Below are 25,101 nucleotides of genomic sequence, written 5' to 3'. Positions count from 1 at the left end.
TATGAATTTCTCATTTGTCAGAGGTTCGTTGTTAATTATACCATGCAGAGTGTCGTAAATGAAGCCGTCTGGGTATTGATCTGCAGCTTCTCTGTAGAGTCAATAGGATTGATCCATTGAGGCTTTTTGTAGGAGACCTAATCACACAGAACCCTTTCTCCTGCACTTAGTCACTCCAGACTCTCTTCAAGGGTTTGTGTCTCACATGGCACCCTATTCCCTTTATAGTGCACTACTTTTAACCAGGGCCCTAGGGCACCCTATTCCCTTTATAGTGCACTGCTTTTAACCAGGGCCCATAGTGCTCAGGTAAAAAGCAGTGCACTATATAGGACATAAGCTGCCATTTTGGACTAACCCTCTACTACCGATGGCCCTTTTTAGATGAGTGTTTCTCAATCTGTTTTATTACAGGGACTGTGTTCCAGTCTGTTTTTTGCTAAAATGCCAGCAAGTCTTTGTCACTCATTGGATTGAGAGATGGAGATGGTAGGAGCAGAAAGATATCTGAGACCAGGCTAGGACTGACAAACAATGTTTTTTATCCTCCTGGGGTGCCGCTTCCATCAAAACTAGGACTCGAACATCTCAGGGTACCTGGGGTGCAGCTCCCATCAAAACTAGCACTCGAACATCTCAGGGTGCCGCTTACATTAAAACTAGCACTCGAACATCTCAGGGTACCTGGGGTGCCGCTTACATTAAAACTAGCACTCGAACATCTCAGGGTACCTGGGGTGCTGCTTCCATCAAAACTAGCACTCGAACATCTCAGGGTACCTGGGGTGCAGCTTCCATTAAAACTAGCACTCGAACATCTCAGGGTACCTGGGGTGCCGCTTACATTAAAACTAGCACTCGAACATCTCAGGGTACCTGGGGTGCCGCTTACATTAAAACTAGCACTCGAACATCTCAGGGTACCTGGGGTGCCGCTTACATTAAAACTAGCACTCGAACATCTCAGGGTACCTGGGGTGCCGCTTACATTAAAACTAGCACTCGAACATCTCAGGGTACCTGGGGTGCCGCTTACATTAAAACTAGCACTCGAACATCTCAGGGTACCTGGGGTGCCGCTTACATTAAAACTAGCACTCGAACATCTCAGGGTACCTGGGGTGCAGCTTACATTAAAACTAGCACTCGAACATCTCAGGGTACCGTAAAGCAATATCCCACGGACCGGGCCCGGTCCAGGAATCTGAGGTTCGAGTGCTAGTTTTGATCTGAGGTTGAGGAACACTGTTTTAGAAGAGTTTCATAATAGAATATGAACAGAACACAAGGTTCATATTATTCAGTTTAATTCAAAGTTATTTTATACTATATTTGCACTACAATTCCACTTATTTAAATTCCCAGTCACTGTCTGTACTACAAAGGGGTTGGCATTGGAAAGGAATGCTATTCAATACACCAAAAGACACAAGTTCTACCCTAGAGCAGTGGTTCCCAAACGGTGGGGAACTCAGTCCAGCTTGTCAGGGCCCTACCATATTAACCCTAACTCCCCACCCTCAGTGGGACCGGAAGAAAACGGAAGCATCCGGTTTTCGGAAACGGCGGGGGGCAAGCCTGAATGTTGCTGTTTTCTGTCAGTTTCGCTCAGGCGTTTTCTTTTACACCTGTTACATTACTGACCTCACTAACCCTGTCTGGACACACCAACAACATGGCCGAGGCCGTCGGGTACTGTACTGAACCTCTCTAAACCTTTACCCTAACCCCATCAGGATCCTACCATATCACTAACCCCGTCAGGATCCTACCATACCACTAACCCCCCCAGGATCCTACCATATCACTAGCCCCGTCAGGATCCTACCATATCACTAGCCCCGTCAGGATCCTACCATATCACTAGCCCCGTCAGGATCCTACCATATCACTAGCCCCGTCAGGATCCTACCATATCACTAGCCCCGTCAGGATCCTACCATATCACTAGCCCCGTCAGGATCCTACCATATCACTAGCCCCGTCAGGATCCTACCATATCACTAACCCCGTCAGGATCCTACCATACCACTAACCCCGTCAGGATCCTACCATATCCCTAGCCCCGTCAGGATCCTACCATATCCCTAACCCCGTCGGGATCCTACCATATCACTAGCCCCGTCGGGATCCTACCATATCACTAATCCCGTCGGGATCCTACCATATCACTAGCCCCGTCGGGATCCTACCATATCACTAGCCCCGTCGGGATCCTACCATATCACTAGCCCCGTCGGGATCCTACCATATCACTAGCCCCGTCGGGATCCTACCATATCACTAGCCCCCTCGGGATCCTACCATATCACTAGCCCCCTCGGGATCCTACCATATCACTAGCCCCCTCGGGATCCTACCATATCACTAGCCCCCTCGGGATCCTACCATATCACTAGCCCCCTCGGGATCCTACCATATCACTAGCCCCCTCGGGATCCTACCATATCACTAGCCCCCTCGGGATCCTACCATATCACTAGCCCCCTCGGGATCCTACCATATCACTAGCCCCCTCGGGATCCTACCATATCACTAGCCCCCTCGGGATCCTACCATATCACTAGCCCCCTCGGGATCCTACCATATCACTAGCCCCCTCGGGATCCTACCATATCACTAGCCCCCTCGGGATCCTACCATATCACTAATCCCGTCGGGATCCTACCATATCACTAGCCCCGTCGGGATCCTACCATATCACTAGCCCCCTCGGGATCCTACCATATCACTAGCCCCCTCGGGATCCTACCATATCACTAGCCCCCTCGGGATCCTACCATATCACTAGCCCCCTCGGGATCCTACCATATCACTAGCCCCCTCGGGATCCTACCAAATCACTAGCCCCCTCGGGATCCTACCATATCACTAGCCCCCTCGGGATCCTACCATATCACTAGCCCCCTCGGGATCCTACCATATCACTAGCCCCCTCGGGATCCTACCATATCACTAGCCCCCTCGGGATCCTACCATATCACTAGCCCCCTCGGGATCCTACCATATCACTAGCCCCCTCGGGATCCTACCATATCACTAGCCCCCTCGGGATCCTACCATATCACTAGCCCCCTCGGGATCCTACCATATCACTAGCCCCCTCGGGATCCTACCATATCACTAGCCCCCTCGGGATCCTACCATATCACTAGCCCCCTCGGGATCCTACCATATCACTAGCCCCCTCGGGATCCTACCATATCACTAGCCCCCTCGGGATCCTACCATATCACTAGCCCCCTCGGGATCCTACCATATCACTAATCCCGTCGGGATCCTACCATATCACTAGCCCCGTCGGGATCCTACCATATCACTAGCCCCCTCGGGATCCTACCATATCACTAGCCCCCTCGGGATCCTACCATATCACTAGCCCCCTCGGGATCCTACCATATCACTAGCCCCCTCGGGATCCTACCATATCACTAGCCCCCTCGGGATCCTACCATATCACTAGCCCCCTCGGGATCCTACCATATCACTAGCCCCCTCGGGATCCTACCATATCACTAGCCCCCTCGGGATCCTACCATATCACTAGCCCCCTCGGGATCCTACCATATCACTAGCCCCCTCGGGATCCTACCATATCACTAGCCCCCTCGGGATCCTACCATATCACTAGCCCCCTCGGGATCCTACCATATCACTAGCCCCCTCGGGATCCTACCATATCACTAGCCCCCTCGGGATCCTACCATATCACTAGCCCCCTCGGGATCCTACCATATCACTAGCCCCCTCGGGATCCTACCATATCACTAGCCCCCTCGGGATCCTACCATATCACTAGCCCCCTCGGGATCCTACCATATCACTAGCCCCCTCGGGATCCTACCATATCACTAGCCCCCTCGGGATCCTACCATATCACTAGCCCCCTCGGGATCCTACCATATCACTAGCCCCCTCGGGATCCTACCATATCACTAGCCCCCTCGGGATCCTACCATATCACTAGCCCCCTCGGGATCCTACCATATCACTAGCCCCCTCGGGATCCTACCATATCACTAGCCCCCTCGGGATCCTACCATATCACTAGCCCCCTCGGGATCCTACCATATCACTAGCCCCCTCGGGATCCTACCATATCACTAGCCCCCTCGGGATCCTACCATATCACTAGCCCCCTCGGGATCCTACCATATCACTAGCCCCCTCGGGATCCTACCATATCACTAGCCCCCTCGGGATCCTACCATATCACTAGCCCCCTCGGGATCCTACCATATCACTAGCCCCCTCGGGATCCTACCATATCACTAGCCCCCTCGGGATCCTACCATATCACTAGCCCCCTCGGGATCCTACCATATCACTAGCCCCCTCGGGATCCTACCATATCACTAGCCCCCTCGGGATCCTACCATATCACTAGCCCCCTCGGGATCCTACCATATCACTAGCCCCCTCGGGATCCTACCATATCACTAGCCCCCTCGGGATCCTACCATATCACTAGCCCCCTCGGGATCCTACCATATCACTAGCCCCCTCGGGATCCTACCATATCACTAGCCCCCTCGGGATCCTACCATATCACTAGCCCCCTCGGGATCCTACCATATCACTAGCCCCCTCGGGATCCTACCATATCACTAGCCCCCTCGGGATCCTACCATATCACTAGCCCCCTCGGGATCCTACCATATCACTAGCCCCCTCGGGATCCTACCATATCACTAGCCCCCTCGGGATCCTACCATATCACTAGCCCCCTCGGGATCCTACCATATCACTAGCCCCCTCGGGATCCTACCATATCACTAGCCCCCTCGGGATCCTACCATATCACTAGCCCCCTCGGGATCCTACCATATCACTAGCCCCCTCGGGATCCTACCATATCACTAGCCCCCTCGGGATCCTACCATATCTCTCCTGTTGTAATTGGAATTAAAACCTACTGGACGGTAGTTCTCCAGGAACAGGGTTGGAATTAAAACCTACTGGACGGTAGTTCTCCAGGGACAGGGTTGGAGTTAAAACCTACTGGACGGTAGTTCTCCAGGAACAGGGTTGGAATTAAAACCTACTGGACGGTAGTTCTCCAGGAACAGGGTTGGAATTAAAACCTTCTGGACGGTATCTCTCCAGGAACAGGGTTGGAGAGCCCTGAACTAGACCCGACCAAATATCTCTTATTTTTGGAGGTGTTTTTTTGCTCCCTCTGGTTGTGAAATGGTTTCTGTCTGAAGGAGTGTGATTGGTAGTTTGTTCCACGAGATGGCAATGTTCTCTGTGTCTTGAGATCTAGCGAACCCTGTTGACCAGGGGACGGGCAACTTTGATTGGGGTTAGGGGCCACAAAAACATCTGAATTCCTCATGATGGACCGTAGCGGCTTGCAATTCTACACATTTTCCCATGGAGAGGAAAATGTGCTCTTTTTAATATATCTAAGTGAGACTGACTAACAAAAGCAATGGAGGCCACCCGGCCGGTAATTCAACCATGATAACAACTTTAGTTTGGACACACCTACTCATTCCAGGGTTTTTCTGTATTTTTAGTATTTTCTACATTGTAAAATAATAGTGAAGACATCAAAACTATGAAATATAACATGAAATTTATGTAGTAACCAAAATAGTCTTAAAACAAATCAAAATATCTATTTTATATTTGGGATTCTTCAAACTAGCCACCCTTTGCCTTGACAGCTTTGCACACTCTTGGCACTTGGCATTCTCTTAACCAGCTTCATGAGGTAGTCACCTGGAATGCATTAAAATTCTTAAGTTAATTTGTGGAATTTCTTTCCTTCTTAATGCGTTTGAGCCAATCAGTTGTGTTGTGACAAGGTAGGGGTGGCATACAGAAGATAGCCCTATTTGGTAAAAGACCAAGTCCATATTATGGCTCTCATGAGGACCGCCACGGGAATGGAAGACCCAGTTACCTCTGTTGCAGAGGATAAGTTCATTAGAGTTACCAGCCTCAGAAATTGCAGACCAAATACATGCTTCACAGAGTTCAAGTAACAGACACATCTCAACATCAACTGTTCAGAGGAGACTGTGTGAATCAAGCCTTCATGGTCGAATTGCTGCAAAGAAACCACTAGTAAAGGACATCATAAGAAGAAGAGACTTGCTTGGGCCAAGAAACACTAGCAATGGACATTAGACAGGTGAAAATCTGTCCTTTGGTTTGATGAGTCCTAATTGGAGATTTTTAGTTCCAACCTCTGTGTCTTTGTGAGACGCAGAGTAGATGAACGGATGATTTTGTTACACACTATTTGGGGTTACTACATGGTACCATATATGTTATTTCATAGTTTTGATGTCTTCACTTTTAATCTACAATGTAGAAAATATATATATATTTTTTTAATAAAAATAAAAAACTTGAATGAGTAGATGTGTCCAAACTTTTGACTGCTACTGTAGCTGGCTGCTAAACTAACTTGGCAATCTAAACATTGTTAGCTGACATCGGCTAATTGACTATCAGTAACTGACATGACAAGAGGATCACTGCGGATGCACAACCAAATGTTGAAATTGCACCTTGTGTATTCTACCGCTCAACAATAAGTTGATACCCTGACTGAGTTATTAAAAAGGGGACGGGGGGGATTGAACTGAGGGCCTTCCAGTTGTCCATCCCTGCTATAGACATTTTCTCAGCAAAAAACAAAATCCATATTCCTTAATAACCCATATGACAAATTAAGACTTGGAAGAAGGGCACATTTGACTTGGTATTTGTTTAGTTGTTATGATGAGAGGAGTGGAGGGTGTCCCATCTTTGGGAGTTACAACATGACTCATGCGTTGGCCCTTCATTGCAGTAGGAGGGAGAACCATTTGACTTTTGGGAGATGAATATAAAATGGAGGAATGTGATAAAGGAGTGGGGGAACGGAGGGCTTGTTAGTCAGGGTATTTACTCCCTACTGGCTGAGGTGTGTGTGTGTGTGTGTGTGTGTGTGTGTGTGTGTGTGTGTGTGTGTGTGTGTTCTCCTGTATTGCTCATCCAGTGGCGTTATCAGCATGTTCGTTAAGACACGATTACAGGAATTGTTACGGCGGCTAATCAGGCTGAGACGTGGGAGACCCTTATCTCTGCCGTGTGTGTGTGTGTGTGTGTGTGTGTGTGTGTGTGTGTGCGTAAGCTTGTCTGCCTGTGGCAATCACGCTTCTCCGAGACCCACTATGCCACCGTTCGTTTGATGAGAAAAGCCTCTGCATGTGACCTGCAGATAACCATCCAGATAATAGCGTTTTTATTGACTAATTTCAGACAATCTGATGTGTTCTCTGAGGCAGTAACTCCTGTGATTTGTCTTAAATCAGTCGTCAGACTGTTAGAATGGACATTATGTTCCCAGTAATAGTTTGTAGGAATATGAGCTGAAATGATTGGTCTAGATGATGATGATGATGATCAAACCTGTCCAAGTGGAGAGAATGACAACCAGACGGATGATGTCTAATCTCAGCTTAATTCAACCTGAATCGGCTCCCCTCGTTCCGACAGTTTTTAATACGTCCACAATCGGCTCTCCTCGTTTCAACGGGGAAGAAGTTATTCATAGAAAATGTAACCTGTTGTGCCATTTTATGACGTGATTTATTATTGTCTCACATTTTCCTGCCAATGACTTGGAGTGGGGTTGTCCGGGTGTTTGTCCGGGTGTTTGTCCGGGTGTTTGTCCGGGGGGTTGTCCGGGTGGTTGTCCGGGTGGTTGTGCTCTCCTTGCCCCTAATATAATCACAGATCATGTTAAGAGATTAAGATTCCTTTATTGTCCAATTTGTACACACGGTCAAACAGATTCGGGTTCCGTTTTATTCCAACCCCCTCCGAAAGATACATACATGCATACGTGTTGGAGCAGGGGAGGGAGGGGGGGGGGGGGGCTGGATATATTACCCGTACCCTCGATCTGACCCTATCAGACATAGAAATCTCCTTCTAGTTCTTTGGAATCAGCAGCCTGTTGCTGACAGCTAACTTCTCCGTCTCCTTTCCTGTTTTATAGGTACTCGGAACGCAGTAACACCAAGTGTGTTGGTATCACCATCGAGACGCGTCCTGACTACTGTCTGAAGAGACACCTCAGTGACATGCTGGGGTACGGCTGTACCCGGCTGGAGATAGGGGTTCAGAGCGTCTACGAGGATGTAGCACGGGACACCAACAGGTCAGAGGTCATTAGTGTGTGAGATAAAGGGTTCATAGAGTCTACGAGGACTTTAGTTTGAGACACAAACAGGGCAGAGGGCAGAGGTTAAGGGTCAGGAGGGATTTTGAATGGAGCCGTCATAGCGACTGCTAGTGATATGTTACTTACCTTAGTCATCTGTCACTAATCTAAGGGGCAGAAACCCAAGGGTCATAGATACTAATCATATGTCCCTAGTGTTGGGCATGACTCGCATGTCACTGGTGTTGGGCATGTTCCCAGTGTTGGGCATGTTCCCAGTGTTGGGCATGTTCCCAGTGTTGGGCATGTTCCCAGTGTTGGGCATGTTCCCAGTGTTGGGCATGTTCCCAGTGTTGGGCATGTTCCCAGTGTTGGGCATGTTCCCGGTGTTGGGCATGTCCCCGGTGTTGGGCATGTTCCCAGTGTTGGGCATGTTCCCAGTGTTGGGCATGTTCCCAGTGTTGGGCATGTTCCCAGTGTTGGGCATGTTCCCAGTGTTGGGCATGTTCCCAGTGTTGGGCATGTTCCCAGTGTTGGGCATGTTCCCAGTGTTGGGCATGTTCCCAGTGTTGGGCATGTTCCCAGTGTTGGGCATGTTCCCAGTGTTGGGCATGTTCCCAGTGTTGGGCATGTTCCCAGTGTTGGGCATGTTCCCAGTGTTGGGCATGTTCCCAGTGTTGGGCATGTTCCCAGTGTTGGGCATGTTCCCAGTGTTGGGCATGTTCCCAGTGTTGGGCATGTTCCCAGTGTTGGGCATGTTCCCAGTGTTGGGCATGTTCCCAGTGTTGGGCATGTTCCCAGTGTTGGGCATGTTCCCAGTGTTGGGCATGTTCCCAGTGTTGGGCATGTTCCCAGTGTTGGGCATGTTCCCAGTGTTGGGCATGTTCCCAGTGTTGGGCATGTTCCCAGTGTTGGGCATGTTCCCAGTGTTGGGCATGTTCCCAGTGTTGGGCATGTTCCCAGTGTTGGGCATGTTCCCAGTGTTGGGCATGTTCCCAGTGTTGGGCATGTTCCCAGTGTTGGGCATGACTCGCATGTCACTGGTGTTGGGCATGTTCCCGGTGTTGGGCATGTCCCCGGTGTTGGGCATGTTCCCGGTGTTGGGCATGTTCCCGGTGTTGGGCATGTTCCCGGTGTTGGGCATGTTCCCGGTGTTGGGCATGTTCCCGGTGTTGGGCATGTCCCCGGTGTTGGGCATGTCCCCGGTGTTGGGCATGTCCCCGGTGTTGGGCATGTCCCCGGTGTTGGGCATGTCCCCAGTGTTGGGCATGTCCCCAGTGTTCCCAGTGTTAGTCAGTACAATGTTGTGTGTCATGTGCAGGTTACATGATCACCATGTAATCTATTGTGTGTGTGTGAGGGATTTGTGATCATCCTAGTGATTGTGTTTTACACGCTCACTGTGTAATAATAATGCTGTGTGTGTCCAGAGGTCACACGGTGAGGGCGGTGTGTGAGTCCTTCCACTTCTCCAAAGACGCAGGTTTCAAGGTGGTGTCTCACATGATGCCTGACCTCCCAAACGTTGGTATGGAGAGAGACGTCGAACAGTTCATCGTGAGTAACTCACACACACACACACACACACACACACACACACACACACACACACACACACACACACACACACACACACACACACACACACACACAGCGGGAAGTGGTGCGGTATACTGTAAATAGTACCAGGTGTTTTACAAGAGAGGATAATGTCGAGTGACTAAGCCCTAGCTGAGAAGTGATAACTGCAACTACCAACCCTATAGACAAAGGGACAGATTTTAATGACAAGTATCTCACAAGCATATGATGAAAATAAAACATCTTATCCTTGTTACCCAACTCATTCTGATTCATCCCCAAGAATAACCTCTAAGAAATGTAGTTTGTCAGGATTTATAAAGATTATCTGAACCCATTTGCACCGATATACATCTATTTCAGCAAAATTGTGAATTGAGAGACAAAACTGTAGTTTATAACAACCGATGTGAAAATAGCAAGTGAATACAAACTACCCCTCCTACAGTGGTCTGTCGCTGATTGAAAGAGCGGCGTCATTTTAATGTGTGGTAGCTAGGTTACACCGCGTCGTGACTGGACCCAACCCACTGTTTAATGTGTGGTAGCTAGGTTACACCGCGTCGTGACTGGACCCAACCCACTGTTTAATGTGTGGTAGCTAGGTTACACCGCGTCGTGACTGGAACCAACCCACTGTTTAATGTGTGGTAGCTAGGTTACACCGCGTCGTGACTGGACCCAACCCACTGTTTAATGTGTGGTAGCTAGGTTACACCGCGTCGTGACTGGACCCAACCCACTGTTTAATGTGTGGTAGCTAGGTTACACCGCGTCGTGACTGGACCCAACCCACTGTTTAATGTGTGGTAGCTAGGTTACACCGCGTCGTGACTGGACCCAACCCACTGTTTAATGTGTGGTAGCTAGGTTACACCGCGTCCTGACTGGACCCAACCCACTGTTTAATGTGTGGTAGCTAGGTTACACCGCGTCGTGACTGGACCCAACCCACTGTTTAATGTGTGGTTGCTAGGTTACACCGCGTCGTGACTGGACCCAACCCACTGTTTAATGTGTGGTAGCTAGGTTACACCGCGTCGTGACTGGACCCAACCCACTGTTTAATGTGTGGTAGCTAGGTTACACCGCGTCGTGACTGGACCCAACCCACTGTTTAATGTGTGGTAGCTAGGTTACACCGCGTCGTGACTGGACCCAACCCACTGTTTAATGTGTGGTAGCTAGGTTACACCGCGTCGTGACTGGACCCAACCCACTGTTTAATGTGTGGTAGCTAGGTTACACCGCGTCGTGACTGGACCCAACCCACTGTTTAATGTGTGGTTGCTAGGTTACACCGCGTCGTGACTGGACCCAACCCACTGTTTAATGTGTGGTTGCTAGGTTACACCGCGTCGTGACTGGACCCAACCCACTGTTTAATGTGTGGTAGCTAGGTTACACCGCGTCCTGACTGGACCCAACCCACTGTTTAATGTGTGGTAGCTAGGTTACACCGCGTCATGACTGGACCCAACCCACTGTTTAATGTGTGGTAGCTAGGTTACACCGCGTCGTGACTGGACCCAACCCACTGTTTAATGTGTGGTTGCTAGGTTACACCGCGTCCTGACTGGACCCAACCCACTGTTTAATGTGTGGTAGCTAGGTTACACCGCGTGATGACTGGACCCAACCCACTGTTTAATGTGTGGTAGCTAGGTTACACCGCGTCGTGACTGGACCCAACCCACTGTTTAATGTGTGGTAGCTAGGTTACACCGCGTGATGACTAGACCCAACCCACTGTTTAATGTGTGGTGACTGGACCCAACCCACTGTTTAATGTGTGGTAGCTAGGTTACACCGCGTCGTGACTGGACCCAACCCACTGTTTAATGTGTGGTAGCTAGGTTACACCGCGTGATGACTGGACCCAACCCACTGTTTAATGTGTGGTAGCTAGGTTACACCGCGTCGTGACTGGACCCAACCCACTGTTTAATGTGTGGTAGCTAGGTTACACCGCGTGATGACTAGACCCAACCCACTGTTTAATGTGTGGTGACTGGACCCAACCCACTGTTTAATGTGTGGTAGCTAGGTTACACCGCGTGATGACTGGACCCAACCCACTGTTTAATGTGTGGTAGCTAGGTTACACCGCGTGATGACTGGACCCAACCCACTGTTTAATGTGTGGTAGCTAGGTTACACCGCGCGATGACTGGACCCAACCCACTGTTTAATGTGTGGTAGCTAGGTTACACCGCGTCGTGACTGGACCCAACCCACTGTTTAATGTGTGGTAGCTAGGTTACACCGCGTGATGACTGGACCCAACCCACTGTTTAATGTGTGGTAGCTAGGTTACACCGCGTCGTGACTGGACCCAACCCACTGTTTAATGTGTGGTAGCTAGGTTACACCGCGTGATGACTGGACCCAACCCACTGTTTAATGTGTGGTGACTGGACCCAACCCACTGTTTAATGTGTGGTAGCTAGGTTACACCGCGTGATGACTGGACCCAACCCACTGTTTAATGTGTGGTAGCTAGGTTACACCGCGTCATGACTGGACCCAACCCACTGTTTAATGTGTGGTAGCTAGGTTACACCGCGTGATGACTGGACCCAACCCACTGTTTAATGTGTGGTAGCTAGGTTACACCGCATCATGACTGGACCCAACCCACTGTTTAATGTGTGGTAGCTAGGTTACACCGCGTGATGACTGGACCCAACCCACTGTTTAATGTGTGGTAGCTAGGTTACACCGCGTCATGACTAGACCCAACCCACTGTTTAATGTGTGGTAGCTAGGTTACACCGCGTCCTGACTGGACCCAACCCACTGTTTAATGTGTGGTAGCTAGGTTACACCGCATCATGACTGGACCCAACCCACTGTTTAATGTGTGGTAGCTAGGTTACACCGCGTCATGACTAGACCCAACCCACTGTTTAATGTGTGGTAGCTAGGTTACACCGCGTCATGACTGGACCCAACCCACTGTTTAATGTGTGGTAGCTAGGTTACACCGCATCATGACTGGACCCAACCCACTGTTTAATGTGTGGTAGCTAGGTTACACCGCGTGATGACTGGACCAACCCACTGTTTAATGTGTGGTAGCTAGGTTACACCGCGTGATGACTGGACCAACCCACTGTTTAATGTGTGGTAGCTAGGTTACACCGCGTCATGACTGGACCCAACCCACTGTTTAATGTGTGGTTGCTAGGTTACACCGCGTGATGACTGGACCCAACCCACTGTTTAATGTGTGGTAGCTAGGTTACACCGCGTGATGACTGGACCCAACCCACTGCCGTGTCGCTCTCTCTCTGTCTGTATCCCAAATGGGCCCCTATTCCCTATTTAGGGCACTACCAGACCCCTATGGGCCCTACATAGGAATAGGGTGCCATTTAGGATGAACAATATGCCTGGGTTATTTTATGCCTGGGTTATTTTATGCCTGGGTTATTTTATGCCCGGGTAGTCATCCTGCCAGCCAGTCAGGGTGCTGTGACTCATTGCTTCACATTACGCTCTTCACCACTTCTTCTCTGTAGAGGGGATTATGGGTAGTTCATTACTGCCTGGTGTGATACTTTAGCAGGCCAGACAATCTGCTCTGGCTTCATTACTGTGTGTGATGCAGTTGTTAGAGGGAAAGTGCATGCCTACTTCCCACCTGCTTGCAACCCTCTCGCTGCCGCTGGCTTGGCCTTGTGATAAACTGGGAAGCAGCTCTGCGTAAGTCTTACCTTGACAGTAAACAGCCTCTCCTTCATCAAGACTCTTGCCGGGCCTCCTCGTGACACGGTAACTGGGTGACCCCATGCTAACTCGGCAGGGCAAAAGCCTCCTGCAGCTGTGTGGAGGTACTGGTCATCTTTGATATTTTCATCTTCTTTCCTTGCCACTGGAGTAGCCCATTTTCCAACAGCGAAGAAGTGATGTTGGGACAATCACCCCCCCCCCCCCACACTCTAAATCATTACATCACACAGGTGTCCACTACTGGTATCCACTACGACTTCCACCTAGAATTCCTGAAACCATTAAAGTCTACAGACAATGGAGTGCTTGGTGACAGGCAGGACGGAATGATCTGGTATCTCCTAGCCGGGTGCCTGCACGGTAGCAGCACGGGACTTTTGGTCGTCAGCAGCTGGGATTTGAGTGGCAGCTACACCTGGCAGACCCCTGTACGTCTGAGCAGTCCTGTTTTAGGAACCACACTGCTCACCCCAGCTGGGAAAAGGCCTAGAAAAGGTGTCTGAAACATTGCCCACTCTAACTCTCTTAGATGGGTGCGGTAGCCTTTCAGGACATTCCGCTTCAGCGATCTCAAACTAGATACAAATGAATGTCCCTTTACGACTTGTAACATGGAACATCTCTTGGACTCGAGCCACGGCAACGACGGGCCCGAAGGAAGGACAGCATTCATCGCAGCAGAGCTGAAGCGATTTATAATAGTGTGAGACCAGACTCCTAGGTGAAGGGTCGCCCAGCCATCCTTAACCAAGCTCAGAATGAAGGGTCACCCAGCCATCCTTAACCAAGCTCAGAATGAAGGTTCACCCAGCCATCCTTAACCAAGCTCAGAATTAAGGGTCACCCAGCCATCCTTAACCAAGCTCAGAATTAAGGGTCACCCAGCCATCCTTAACCAAGCTCAGAATGAAGGGTCACCCAGCCATCCTTAACCAAACTCAGAATGAAGGGTCACCCAGCCATCCTAAACCAAGCTCAGAATGAAGGTTCACCCAGCCATCCTTAACCAAGCTCAGAATGAAGGGTCACCCAGCCATCCTTAACCAAGCTCAGAATGAAGGTTCACCCGGCCATCCTTAACCAAGCTCAGAAGGAAGGTTCACCCGGCCATCCTTAACCAAGCTCAGAAGGAAGGTTCACCCGGCCATCCTTAACCAAGCTCAGAAGGAAGGTTCACCCGGCCATCCTTAACCAAGCTCAGAAGGAAGGTTCACCCGGCCATCCTTAACCAAGCTCAGAAGGACGGTTCACCCAGCCATCCTGAACCAAGCTCAGAATGACGGTTCACCCAGCCATCCTTAACCAAGCTCAGAATGAAGGTTCACCCAGCCGTCCACCTCAAGAAGTCCACTTAAAAAGGCTCCAGCTACCCTAGTCATAGACTGTTCTCACTGCTACCACACGGCAAGCCGTACCGGAGTGCCAAGGGTATGTCCAAGAGGCTTCTAAACAGTGTCTACCCCCAAGCCATAAGACTCCTGAACATCTAGTCACATGGCTACCCAGACTATTCACATTGCCCCCCCCACACCACTGCCGCTCTCTGTTGTCATCTATGCATAGTCACTTTAATTAACTCTACCTACATGTACATACTACCTCAACTAACCGGTGCCCCCGCACATTGACTCTGTACCGGCACCCCCCTGTATATAGTCTCTCTATTGTTATTTCACTGCTGCTCTTTCATTACTTGTTACTTTTATCTATTATTCTTATCCGTATTATTTAACCTGCAGTGTCGGTTAGGGGCTTGTAAGTAAGCATTTCACTGTAAAGTTGTATTCGGCGCATGTGACTAATAAAACGAGATTTGGTTTCGATTTAGATTTTATTTTAAAGGCTGCACTGTGCTCGACGTCAGGAAACAGTCACGTAACAACCTACGTCTCTCTCCGTCTCTAGGCAGAAAAGGCACAACTGTAGTTGGCCGGGGGGGAGTACTGAAAGTAGCATGGCGAAAAGTAGCCGGCCTCAACGGGACAGGCCTTTGTGTGCTCTGTCTGTGTGCTCAGTGTGCGTCCCTACATTGGATTTTACAGTCATCAGTGAACCCACAATCAGTAGTGGAAGTCCACATCGGATGCAATATACTACCTTAAGCGTGTGTGTGTGTGTGTTTGTGTGTGTGTGTGTGTGCGGCCAGCCAGCCACACATTTTGTTGAACTAGCCTGGTTACTCTTCCACTATAGTTGCTATAATAGAACGTGTATTCAGAGTTAGGGTTCCATGTGAAGCCGGGGTTCCATGTGGAGCCGGGGTTCCATATGGATTAGATTAACTCATGGATACCTATTTTATGTTTCTGCATCGAGTATGAAGGAAGTTAGAGGTAGTTTAGCGAGCCAATGCTAACTAGCCTTAAAATGGTATCCACGGGTTCATCTGACTCTCGGGAAGTAAACAAAGGGCTTCATTACCAACATCCCGAAGTATCCCTTTGAGAATAGCTCTCACACCCTGTGTGTGTAATCCTAGTGATAGTAATCGGAGCGTGTCGGTGTGTGAGAGCAGGAGATAAATGGTGTATTTGGCCAATGGTCACAGTCCTGCTCCCCTGTCATACTGATACATACACCTGCATCACTGGGACCTCTTGTTCTTTAACAGCACTCTCTGTCTTCCTCTTCCCCCTCCTTCCTCCTCTCTGTCCTACCCCCTCTGTCCTCCCCTCCACCCTCTGTCTTCCTCTTCCTTCTCTCTGTCTTCCTCCTCTCTGTCCTCTGTCTTCATCCTCTCCCTCCTCTCTGTCCTCCCTCCTCCCCCTCTGTCTTCCTCTTCCCCCTCCATCCTCCTCATCTCTGTCCTTCTCTTCCTCCTCTTCCCCTTCCGTCCTCCTCCTTCCACCAACTACCCCCTCTTCATCCTTCACCTCTTCCCTCCTCTTTCTCTGCCCTCCAGGAGTTCTTTGAGAACCCAGCGTTCAGGCCAGATGGGTTGAAGCTGTACCCCACTCTGGTGATCAGGGGTACAGGTCTGTATGAGCTGTGGAAGACCGGTCGTTATAAGAGCTACTCCCCCTCTGCCCTGGTCGATCTGGTGGCTCGCATCCTTGCACTGGTGCCCCCCTGGACTAGAGTCTACCGCGTCCAGAGGTCTGTGTGTGTGTGTTAGAGAGAGTTAGTGTTTACTTGCTTTGGCAATGTAAACACGTTTCCAATAAAGCCCCTTTTTTGATTTGAATTGGGAGAAGATGTAAAAACAGAAAAGCCTTTTCTGAGTCGAAATGCAAACAGATCTACCGCTCATATACTTTTTTTAAAAGCTGAATTTAATAAACATAAGCCTATGCAACATTAATGAATTAAAAATAGATCTGTGGCAATAAGGCTTGTGCAGTAGGCAAAAGGCCCAATACATTACATTATCACTACATATGGGTTATGCTTGAATTGCCCTGCCAATGTTCTTCTTCTCAGACCAATTTTTGAAATTATATTTTACTTGATGGCCTGCGTCTGAGGAGAGGGAGGGAGGGAGGGAGCAGCAGTGAGGCTGCCTCTCACCTGACTCACCGTCCTTCAGCTCCCTCCCTCTGCTGAGAATAGGGGACACAGTCATCCAGCTGCCGCATGCACCAATTCCTGTTGATCTTGTGACCAGAGACTGTGAAATGTGAAACTACCTGACAAAGTACTACTGACACCCGCTTGTGGAACATCTCATTCCAAAATCATGGGCATTAATATGGAGTTGGTCCTCCCCTTTGCTGCTATAACAGCCTCCACTCTCCAGGGAAGGCTTTCCACTTTCCATTGCTGCGGGGACTTGCTTCCATTCAGCCACAAGAGCATTAGTGAGGTCTGATGTTGGGCGATTAGGCCTGGCTCGCAGTCGGTGTTCCAATTCATCCCAAAGGTGTTAGATGGGGTTGAGGTCAGGGCTCTGTGCAGGCCAGTTAAGTTTTTTCACACCGATCTCGACAAACCATTTCTGTATGGACCTTGATTTGTACAAGGGGGCATTGTCATGCTGAACCAGGAAAGGCTGTTGGAAGCACAGAATCGTCTAGAATGTCATTGTATGCTGTAGCGTTAAGATTTCCCTTCACTGGAACTAAGGGGCCTCCTTCTCCACCAAACTTTACAGTTGGCACATTGCATTCGATCAGGTAGCGTTCTTCTGGCATCCGCCAAACCCAGATTCGTCCGTCGGACTGCCAGATGGTGAAACGTGATTCATCACTCCAGAGAACGCGTTTCCACTGCTCCAGAGTCCAATTGCAGTGAGCTTTACACCACTCCAGACAACGCTTGTCATTGCGCATATTGGTCTTAGGCTTGGCCATGGATTCTCATTTCATGAAGCTCCCGACAAACAGTTCTTGTGCTGACGTTTTGCTTCCAGAGGCAGTTTGAGACTCAGTAGTGAGTGTTACAACTGAGGACAAGACAAATTTTTTACGCGCTGCACGCTTCAGCACTCTGTGGTCCCGTTCTGTGAGCTTGTGTGGCCTACCACTTTGCAGCTGAGCCGTTGTTGCTCCTAGATGTTTCCACTTCACAATAACGGCACTTACAGTTGACCGGGGCAGTTCTAGCAGGGCAGAAATTTGACAAACTGACTTGTTGGAAAGGTGGCATTCTATGAAGGTGGCACATTGAAAGTCCCTGAGCTCTTCAGCAAGGCCATTCTACTGCCAATGTTTGTCTATGGAGATTGCATGGCTGTGTAGTCGATTTTATACACCTGTCAGCAACGCGTGTGGCTGCAATAGCCCAATCCACTAAGTTGAATGGGTGTCCACATACTGCTGTATATACAGAACCAGTCAAAAGTTTGGACACCAACTCATTCCAATGTTTTTCTTTTATTTCTACAATTTTCTACATTGTAGAATAATAGTGAAGACATCAAAACTATGAAATAACACATGGAATCATGTAGTCAAAAAGTGTTAAACAAAATATATTTTATATTTGAGACTGTTCAAAGTAGCCACCCTTTGCCTTGATGGCGGCTTTGCACAGTCTTGGCATTCTCTCAACCAGCTTAATGAGGTAGTCACCTGGAATGCATTTCAATTAACAGGTGTGCCTTGTTAGAAGTTAATTTGTGGAATTTCTTCCCTTAATGTGTTTGAGCCAATCTGTTGTAAAAGGTATAAGACCAAGTCCATATTATGGTAAGAACAGCTCAAATGAGCAAAGAGAAACGACAGTCCATAACTTTAAGACATGAAGGTCAGTCAATGCTGGAATATTTCAAGTGCAGTCGAAAAAAACATCAAGCGCTATGATGAAACTGGCTCTCATGAGGACCGCCACAGGAAAGGAAGACCCAGAGTTACCTCTGCTGCAGATTATAAATTCATTAGAGTAACCTGCACCTCAGATTGCAGCCCAAATAAATGCTTCACAGAGTTCAAGTAACAGACACATCTCAACATCAACTGTTCAGAATTGCTGTTCGAAATTGCTGCAAATAAACCACTAAAAAGACACCAATAAGAAGAAGAGACTTGGTTGGTCCAAGAAACATGAGCAATGGACATTTAACCGGTGGAAATCTGTCCTTTGGTCTGATGAATGCAAATTTGAGATTTTTGGTTCCAAACGCCATGTCTTTGTGAGACGCAGAGTAGGTGAACGGATGATCTCCGCATGTGTGGTTCCCACCGTGAAGCATGGAGGAGGAGGTGTGGCAGTGCTTTGCTGGTGACACTGTCTGTGATCAAGTGCACCTACTGCGCGAAAACAATTTTTTTTTAAAAATAGGAAGGCAAGGCTTTATCGTTGGGTTTTTTACAGAAATGTTTGTTGATCGACTAGGAATGACTTGGAGATCGACCAGTTGGTGACCACTGATTTACAGTATACTGATGTATCCTAAACCCCTTTATATAAAGTATTACAGTATACTGATGTATCCTAAACCCCTTTATATAAAGTATTACAGTATACTGATGTATTGGTCTCTCTGTCTCAGGGATATCCCCATGCCTCTGGTGAGCTCTGGAGTGGAGCATGGTAACCTCAGAGAGCTGGCTCTGGCCAGGATGAAAGACATGGGGACGGAGGTGAGGAAATGCACAAAATAAGGCCAGAGGGGGTGTGGCGTTCACTCTCAAATAGAACACTTTTTGTTTTATTTTTGCGTCATACTCATGGTATGTCGTCTCATTTGCACACGACTGGAGTGCTGTTTTAGCCAATCAGCATCCAGGATCCAAACTACCAAGTGTATATATACCAAGTATTTATTGAAGCAATAGGGCCCCAGGGGGCGTAGTATATTGAAGCATTAGGGCCCCAGGCGGTGTAGTATATTGAAGCATTAGGGCCCCAGGCGGTGTAGTATATTGAAGCAATAGGGCCCCAGGGGGCGTAGTATATTGAAGCATTAGGGCCCCAGGCGGTGTAGTAGTATATTGAAGCGGTAGGGCCCCCGGGCGGTGTAGTAGTATATTGAAGCGGTAGGGCCCCCGGGGGGCGTAGTAGTATATTGAAGCGGTAGGGTCCCCGGGGGGCGTAGTAGTATATTGAAGCATTATGGCCCCCGGGCGGTGTAGTAGTATATTGAAGCGGTAGGGCCCCCGGGGGGCGTAGTAGTATATTGAAGCGGTAGGGCCCCCGGGGGGCGTAGTAGTATATTGAAGCGGTAGGGCCCCCGGGGGGCGTAGTAGTATATTGAAGCGGTAGGGCCCCAGGGGGGCGTAGTAGTATATTGAAGCGGTAGGGCCCCAGGGGGGCGTAGTAGTATATCAGCCATTATAAACTGGGTGATTAGAGCCCTGAATTATTATGATTGGCTGAAAGCCATGGTATACCCCATCCTCTACTGCCCGTCTACTGCTCGTATAAATGTTGTATACCACGGGTATGACGAGATTTAATTCTACTGCTCTAAATATGTTGGTTACCATTTTATAATAGCAATAAGGCTCCTCGGGGGGGTTTGTGATATATGGCCAATATACCACGGCTAAGGGCTGCGTCCAGGCACTCAGCGTTGTGTCGTGCCGGGGAACATCCCATAGCCGTGCTATATTGGCCATATACCACACCCCCCTAGGAGCCTTATTGCTATTATAAACTGGTTACCAACGTAAATAGAACAGTAAACAAGTAGTTTTGCGTCACAACCATAATATATATAATCTGATATACACACGGCTAGAATACTGTTTCAGCCAATCAGAATCCAGGATCTAAACTACCCGGTTTACAATAATGTGTGTGTGTATAAAATGTAATTACAATCCAATGTTAGGTCATACGTAGTGGTAGTTAGCTAGTTTAGGATACATCATAATGGCTTTCCCTCATCCACCTCATCCACTAGTGTCGAGATGTGAGAACAAGAGAAGTGGGAATCCAGGAGATCCATCACAAAGTCCGTCCCTACCAGGTGGAGCTGATTCGTAGAGACTATGTAGCCAACGGTGGCTGGGAGACCTTCCTGTCCTACGAGGATCCAGAACAGGACATTCTGATTGGTCTGCTGCGTCTGCGGCGTTGTTCCGCCCAATCATTTCGCCCTGAGCTCAAAGGGGGAGTGTCTATCGTCCGTGAGCTGCACGTCTACGGCAGCGTGGTTCCTGTCAGTAGCAGAGACCCCAACAAGTTCCAACACCAGGTACACACACACACCAACCTACCCACCCACCCAGCGCTATTCAAATATTACTAGCTATTCAACATCATCATGACCTTGTTAAGTTGAATCGTGTTTTTTTTTTAATGAACTGAATCACTGTCTCTATGTTGTGTGTCAAGTCTCTGAGGGTTTTGTTGAGCTCAGTGCTTGATTAGTCTTTTCATTTGTTCCTCCTGTTTGTAGGGCTTTGGCATGATGTTGATGGAGGAAGCAGAGAGGATCGCCAGAGAGGAACACGGCTCTGGGAAACTAGCCGTCATCTCAGGTGGGTCTCTTATCGTTCTCTCTCTCCTCCATGCTTAGGAGCAGTAGACAGATGGTCTTATCTCTCTCTCCTCCATGCTTAGGAGCAGTAGACAGATGGTCCTATCTCTCTCTCCTCCTAGGAGCAGTAGACAGATGGTCCTATCTCTCTCTCCTCCTAGGAGCAGTAGACAGATGGTTTTATCTCTCTCTCCTCCATGCTTAGGAGCAGTAGACAGATGGTCCTATCTCTCTCTCCTCCATGCTTAGGAGCAGTAGACAGATGGTCCTATCTCTCTCTTTCCTAGGAGCAGTAGACAGATGGTCCTATCTCTCTCTTTCCTAGGAGCAGTAGACAGATGGTCCTATCTCTCTCTTTCCTAGGAGCAGTAGACAGATGGTTTTATCTCTCTCTCCTCCTAGGAGCAGTAGACAGATGGTCCTATCTCTCTCTCTCCTCCTAGGAGCAGTAGACAGATGGTCCTATCTCTCTCTCCTCCTAGGAGCAGTAGACAGATGGTCCTATCTCTCTCTCTCCTCCTAGGAGCAGTAGACAGATGGTCCTATCTCTCTCTCTCCTCCTAGGAGCAGTAGACAGATGGTCCTATCTCTCTCTCTCCTCCTAGGAGCAGTAGACAGATGGTCCTATCTCTCTCTTTCCTAGGAGCAGTAGACAGATGGTCCTATCTCTCTCTCTCCTCCTAGGAGCAGTAGACAGATGGTCCTATCTCTCTCTCTCCTCCTAGGAGCAGTAGACAGATGGTCCTATCTCTCTCTCTCCTCCTAGGAGCAGTAGACAGATGGTCCTATCTCTCTCTCTCCTCCTAGGAGCAGTAGACAGATGGTCCTATCTCTCTCTCTCCTCCTAGGAGCAGTAGACAGATGGTCCTATCTCTCTCTCTCCTCCTAGGAGCAGTAGACAGATGGTCCTATCTCTCTCTCTCCTCCTAGGAGCAGTAGACAGATGGTCCTATCTCTCTCTCTCCTCCTAGGAGCAGTAGACAGATGGTCCTATCTCTCTCTCTCCTCCTAGGAGCAGTAGACAGATGGTCCTATCTCTCTCTCTCCTCCTAGGAGCAGTAGACAGATGGTCCTATCTCTCTCTCTCCTCCATGCTTAGGAGCAGTAGACAGATGGTTTTATCTCTCTCTCTCCTCCTAGGAGCAGTAGACAGATGGTCCTATCTCTCTCTCTCCTCCTAGGAGCAGTAGACAGATGGTCCTATCTCTCTCTCTCCTCCTAGGAGCAGTAGACAGATGGTCCTATCTCTCTCTCTCCTCCTAGGAGCAGTAGACAGATGGTCCTATCTCTCTCTCTCCTCCTAGGAGCAGTAGACAGATGGTCCTATCTCTCTCTCTCCTCCTAGGAGCAGTAGACAGATGGTCCTATCTCTCTCTCTCCTCCTAGGAGCAGTAGACAGATGGTCCTATCTCTCTCTCTCCTCCTAGGAGCAGTAGACAGATGGTCCTATCTCTCTCTCTCCTCCTAGGAGCAGTAGACAGATGGTCCTATCTCTCTCTCTCCTCCTAGGAGCAGTAGACAGATGGTCCTATCTCTCTCTCTCCTCCTAGGAGCAGTAGACAGATGGTCCTATCTCTCTCTCTCCTCCTAGGAGCAGTAGACAGATGGTCCTATCTCTCTCTCTCCTCCATGCTTAGGAGCAGTAGACAGATGGTCCTATCTCTCTCTCTCCTCCATGCTTAGGAGCAGTAGACAGATGGTCCTATCTCTCTCTCTCCTCCATGCTTAGGAGCAGTAGACAGATGGTCTTCTCTCCTCCTAGGAGCAGTAGACAGATGGTCCTATCTCTCTCTCCTCCATGCTTAGGAGCAGTAGACAGATGGTCTTATCTCTCTCTCTCTTTCCTAGGAGCAGTAGACAGATGGTCTTATCTCTCTCTCCTCCTAGGAGCAGTAGACAGATGGTTTTATCTCTCTCTCCTCCATGCTTAGGAGCAGTAGACAGATGGTCTTATCTCTCTCTCCTCCATGCTTAGGAGCAGTAGACAGATGGTTTTATCTCTCTCTCCTCCATGCTTAGGAGCAGTAGACAGATGGTTTTATCTCTCTCTCCTCTTAGGAGCAGTGGACAGATGGTCTTATCTCTCTCTCCTCCATGCTTAGGAGCAGTAGACAGATGGTTTTATCTCTCTCTCCTCCATGCTTAGGAGCAGTAGACAGATGGTTTTATCTCTCTCTCCTCCATGCTTAGGAGCAGTAGACAGATGGTTTTATCTCTCTCTCCTCCATGCTTAGGAGCAGTAGACAGATGGTCCTATCTCTCTCTCCTCCTAGGAGCAGTAGACAGATGGTCTTCTCTCCTCCTAGGAGCAGTAGACAGATGGTCCTATCTCTCTCTCCTCCTAGGAGCAGTAGACAGATGGTCCTATCTCTCTCTCCTCCTAGGAGCAGTAGACAGATGGTCCTATCTCTCTCTCCTCCTAGGAGCAGTAGACAGATGGTCCTATCTCTCTCTCCTCCTAGGAGCAGTAGACAGATGGTCCTATCTCTCTCTCCTCCTAGGAGCAGTAGACAGATGGTCCTATCTCTCTCTCCTCCTAGGAGCAGTAGACAGATGGTCTTCTCTCCTCCTAGGAGCAGTAGACAGATGGTCCTATCTCTCTCTCCTCCTAGGAGCAGTAGACAGATGGTCTTCTCTCCTCCTAGGAGCAGTAGACAGATGGTCCTATCTCTCTCTCCTCCTAGGAGCAGTAGACAGATGGTCTTCTCTCCTCCTAGGAGCAGTAGACAGATGGTCTTCTCTCCTCCTAGGAGCAGTAGACAGATGGTCCTATCTCTCTCTCCTCCTAGGAGCAGTAGACAGATGGTCCTATCTCTCTCTCTTTCCTAGGAGCAGTAGATGGATGGTCTTCTCTCCTCCTAGGAGCAGTAGACAGATGGTCCTATCTCTCTCTCCTCCTAGGAGCAGTGGACGGATGGTCTTCTCTCCTCCTAGGAGCAGTAGACAGATGGTCCTATCTCTCTCTCCTCCATGCTTAGGAGCAGTAGACAGATGGTCTTATCTCTCTCTCTCTTTCCTAGGAGCAGTAGACAGATGGTCTTATCTCTCTCTCCTCCTAGGAGCAGTAGACAGATGGTTTTATCTCTCTCTCCTCCATGCTTAGGAGCAGTAGACAGATGGTCTTATCTCTCTCTCCTCCATGCTTAGGAGCAGTAGACAGATGGTTTTATCTCTCTCTCCTCCATGCTTAGGAGCAGTAGACAGATGGTTTTATCTCTCTCTCCTCCATGCTTAGGAGCAGTAGACAGATGGTTTTATCTCTCTCTCCTCCATGCTTAGGAGCAGTAGACAGATGGTTTTATCTCTCTCTCCTCCATGCTTAGGAGCAGTAGACAGATGGTTTTATCTCTCTCTCCTCCATGCTTAGGAGCAGTAGACAGATGGTCCTATCTCTCTCTCCTCCTAGGAGCAGTAGACAGATGGTCTTCTCTCCTCCTAGGAGCAGTAGACAGATGGTCCTATCTCTCTCTCCTCCTAGGAGCAGTAGACAGATGGTCCTATCTCTCTCTCCTCCTAGGAGCAGTAGACAGATGGTCCTATCTCTCTCTCTCCTCCTAGGAGCAGTAGACTGATGGTCCTCTCTCCTCCTAGGAGCAGTAGACAGATGGTCCTATCTCTCTCTCCTCCTAGGAGCAGTAGACAGATGGTCCTATCTCTCTCTCCTCCTAGGAGCAGTAGACAGATGGTCCTATCTCTCTCTCCTCCTAGGAGCAGTAGACAGATGGTCTTCTCTCCTCCTAGGAGCAGTAGACAG

The 25,101-nt window shown here is 49.1% G+C and overlaps 1 protein-coding gene across 1 annotated transcript in view; it reads left to right on the top strand.

The window, feature by feature from the left end:
- Window positions 1–25,101, top strand: part of elp3 (elongator acetyltransferase complex subunit 3) — a 35,452-nt gene that overhangs the window by 5,089 nt on the left and 5,262 nt on the right. Inside the window, exons 8-13 of the mRNA XM_055885722.1 lie at window positions 8,003–8,164; window positions 9,598–9,724; window positions 16,386–16,579; window positions 19,413–19,503; window positions 20,769–21,062; window positions 21,267–21,348. Coding sequence (XP_055741697.1) covers window positions 8,003–8,164; window positions 9,598–9,724; window positions 16,386–16,579; window positions 19,413–19,503; window positions 20,769–21,062; window positions 21,267–21,348 — 950 coding nt within the window. The remainder of the gene's footprint in view (window positions 1–8,002; window positions 8,165–9,597; window positions 9,725–16,385; window positions 16,580–19,412; window positions 19,504–20,768; window positions 21,063–21,266; window positions 21,349–25,101) is intronic.

This window comes from Salvelinus fontinalis, chromosome 27 (assembly GCF_029448725.1).
Source record: "Salvelinus fontinalis isolate EN_2023a chromosome 27, ASM2944872v1, whole genome shotgun sequence".
Taxonomy (NCBI): Eukaryota; Metazoa; Chordata; class Actinopteri; order Salmoniformes; family Salmonidae; genus Salvelinus; species Salvelinus fontinalis.
Note: the sequence above shows the minus strand (reverse complement) of the source record. Positions and strands in the feature narration are given on the sequence as shown.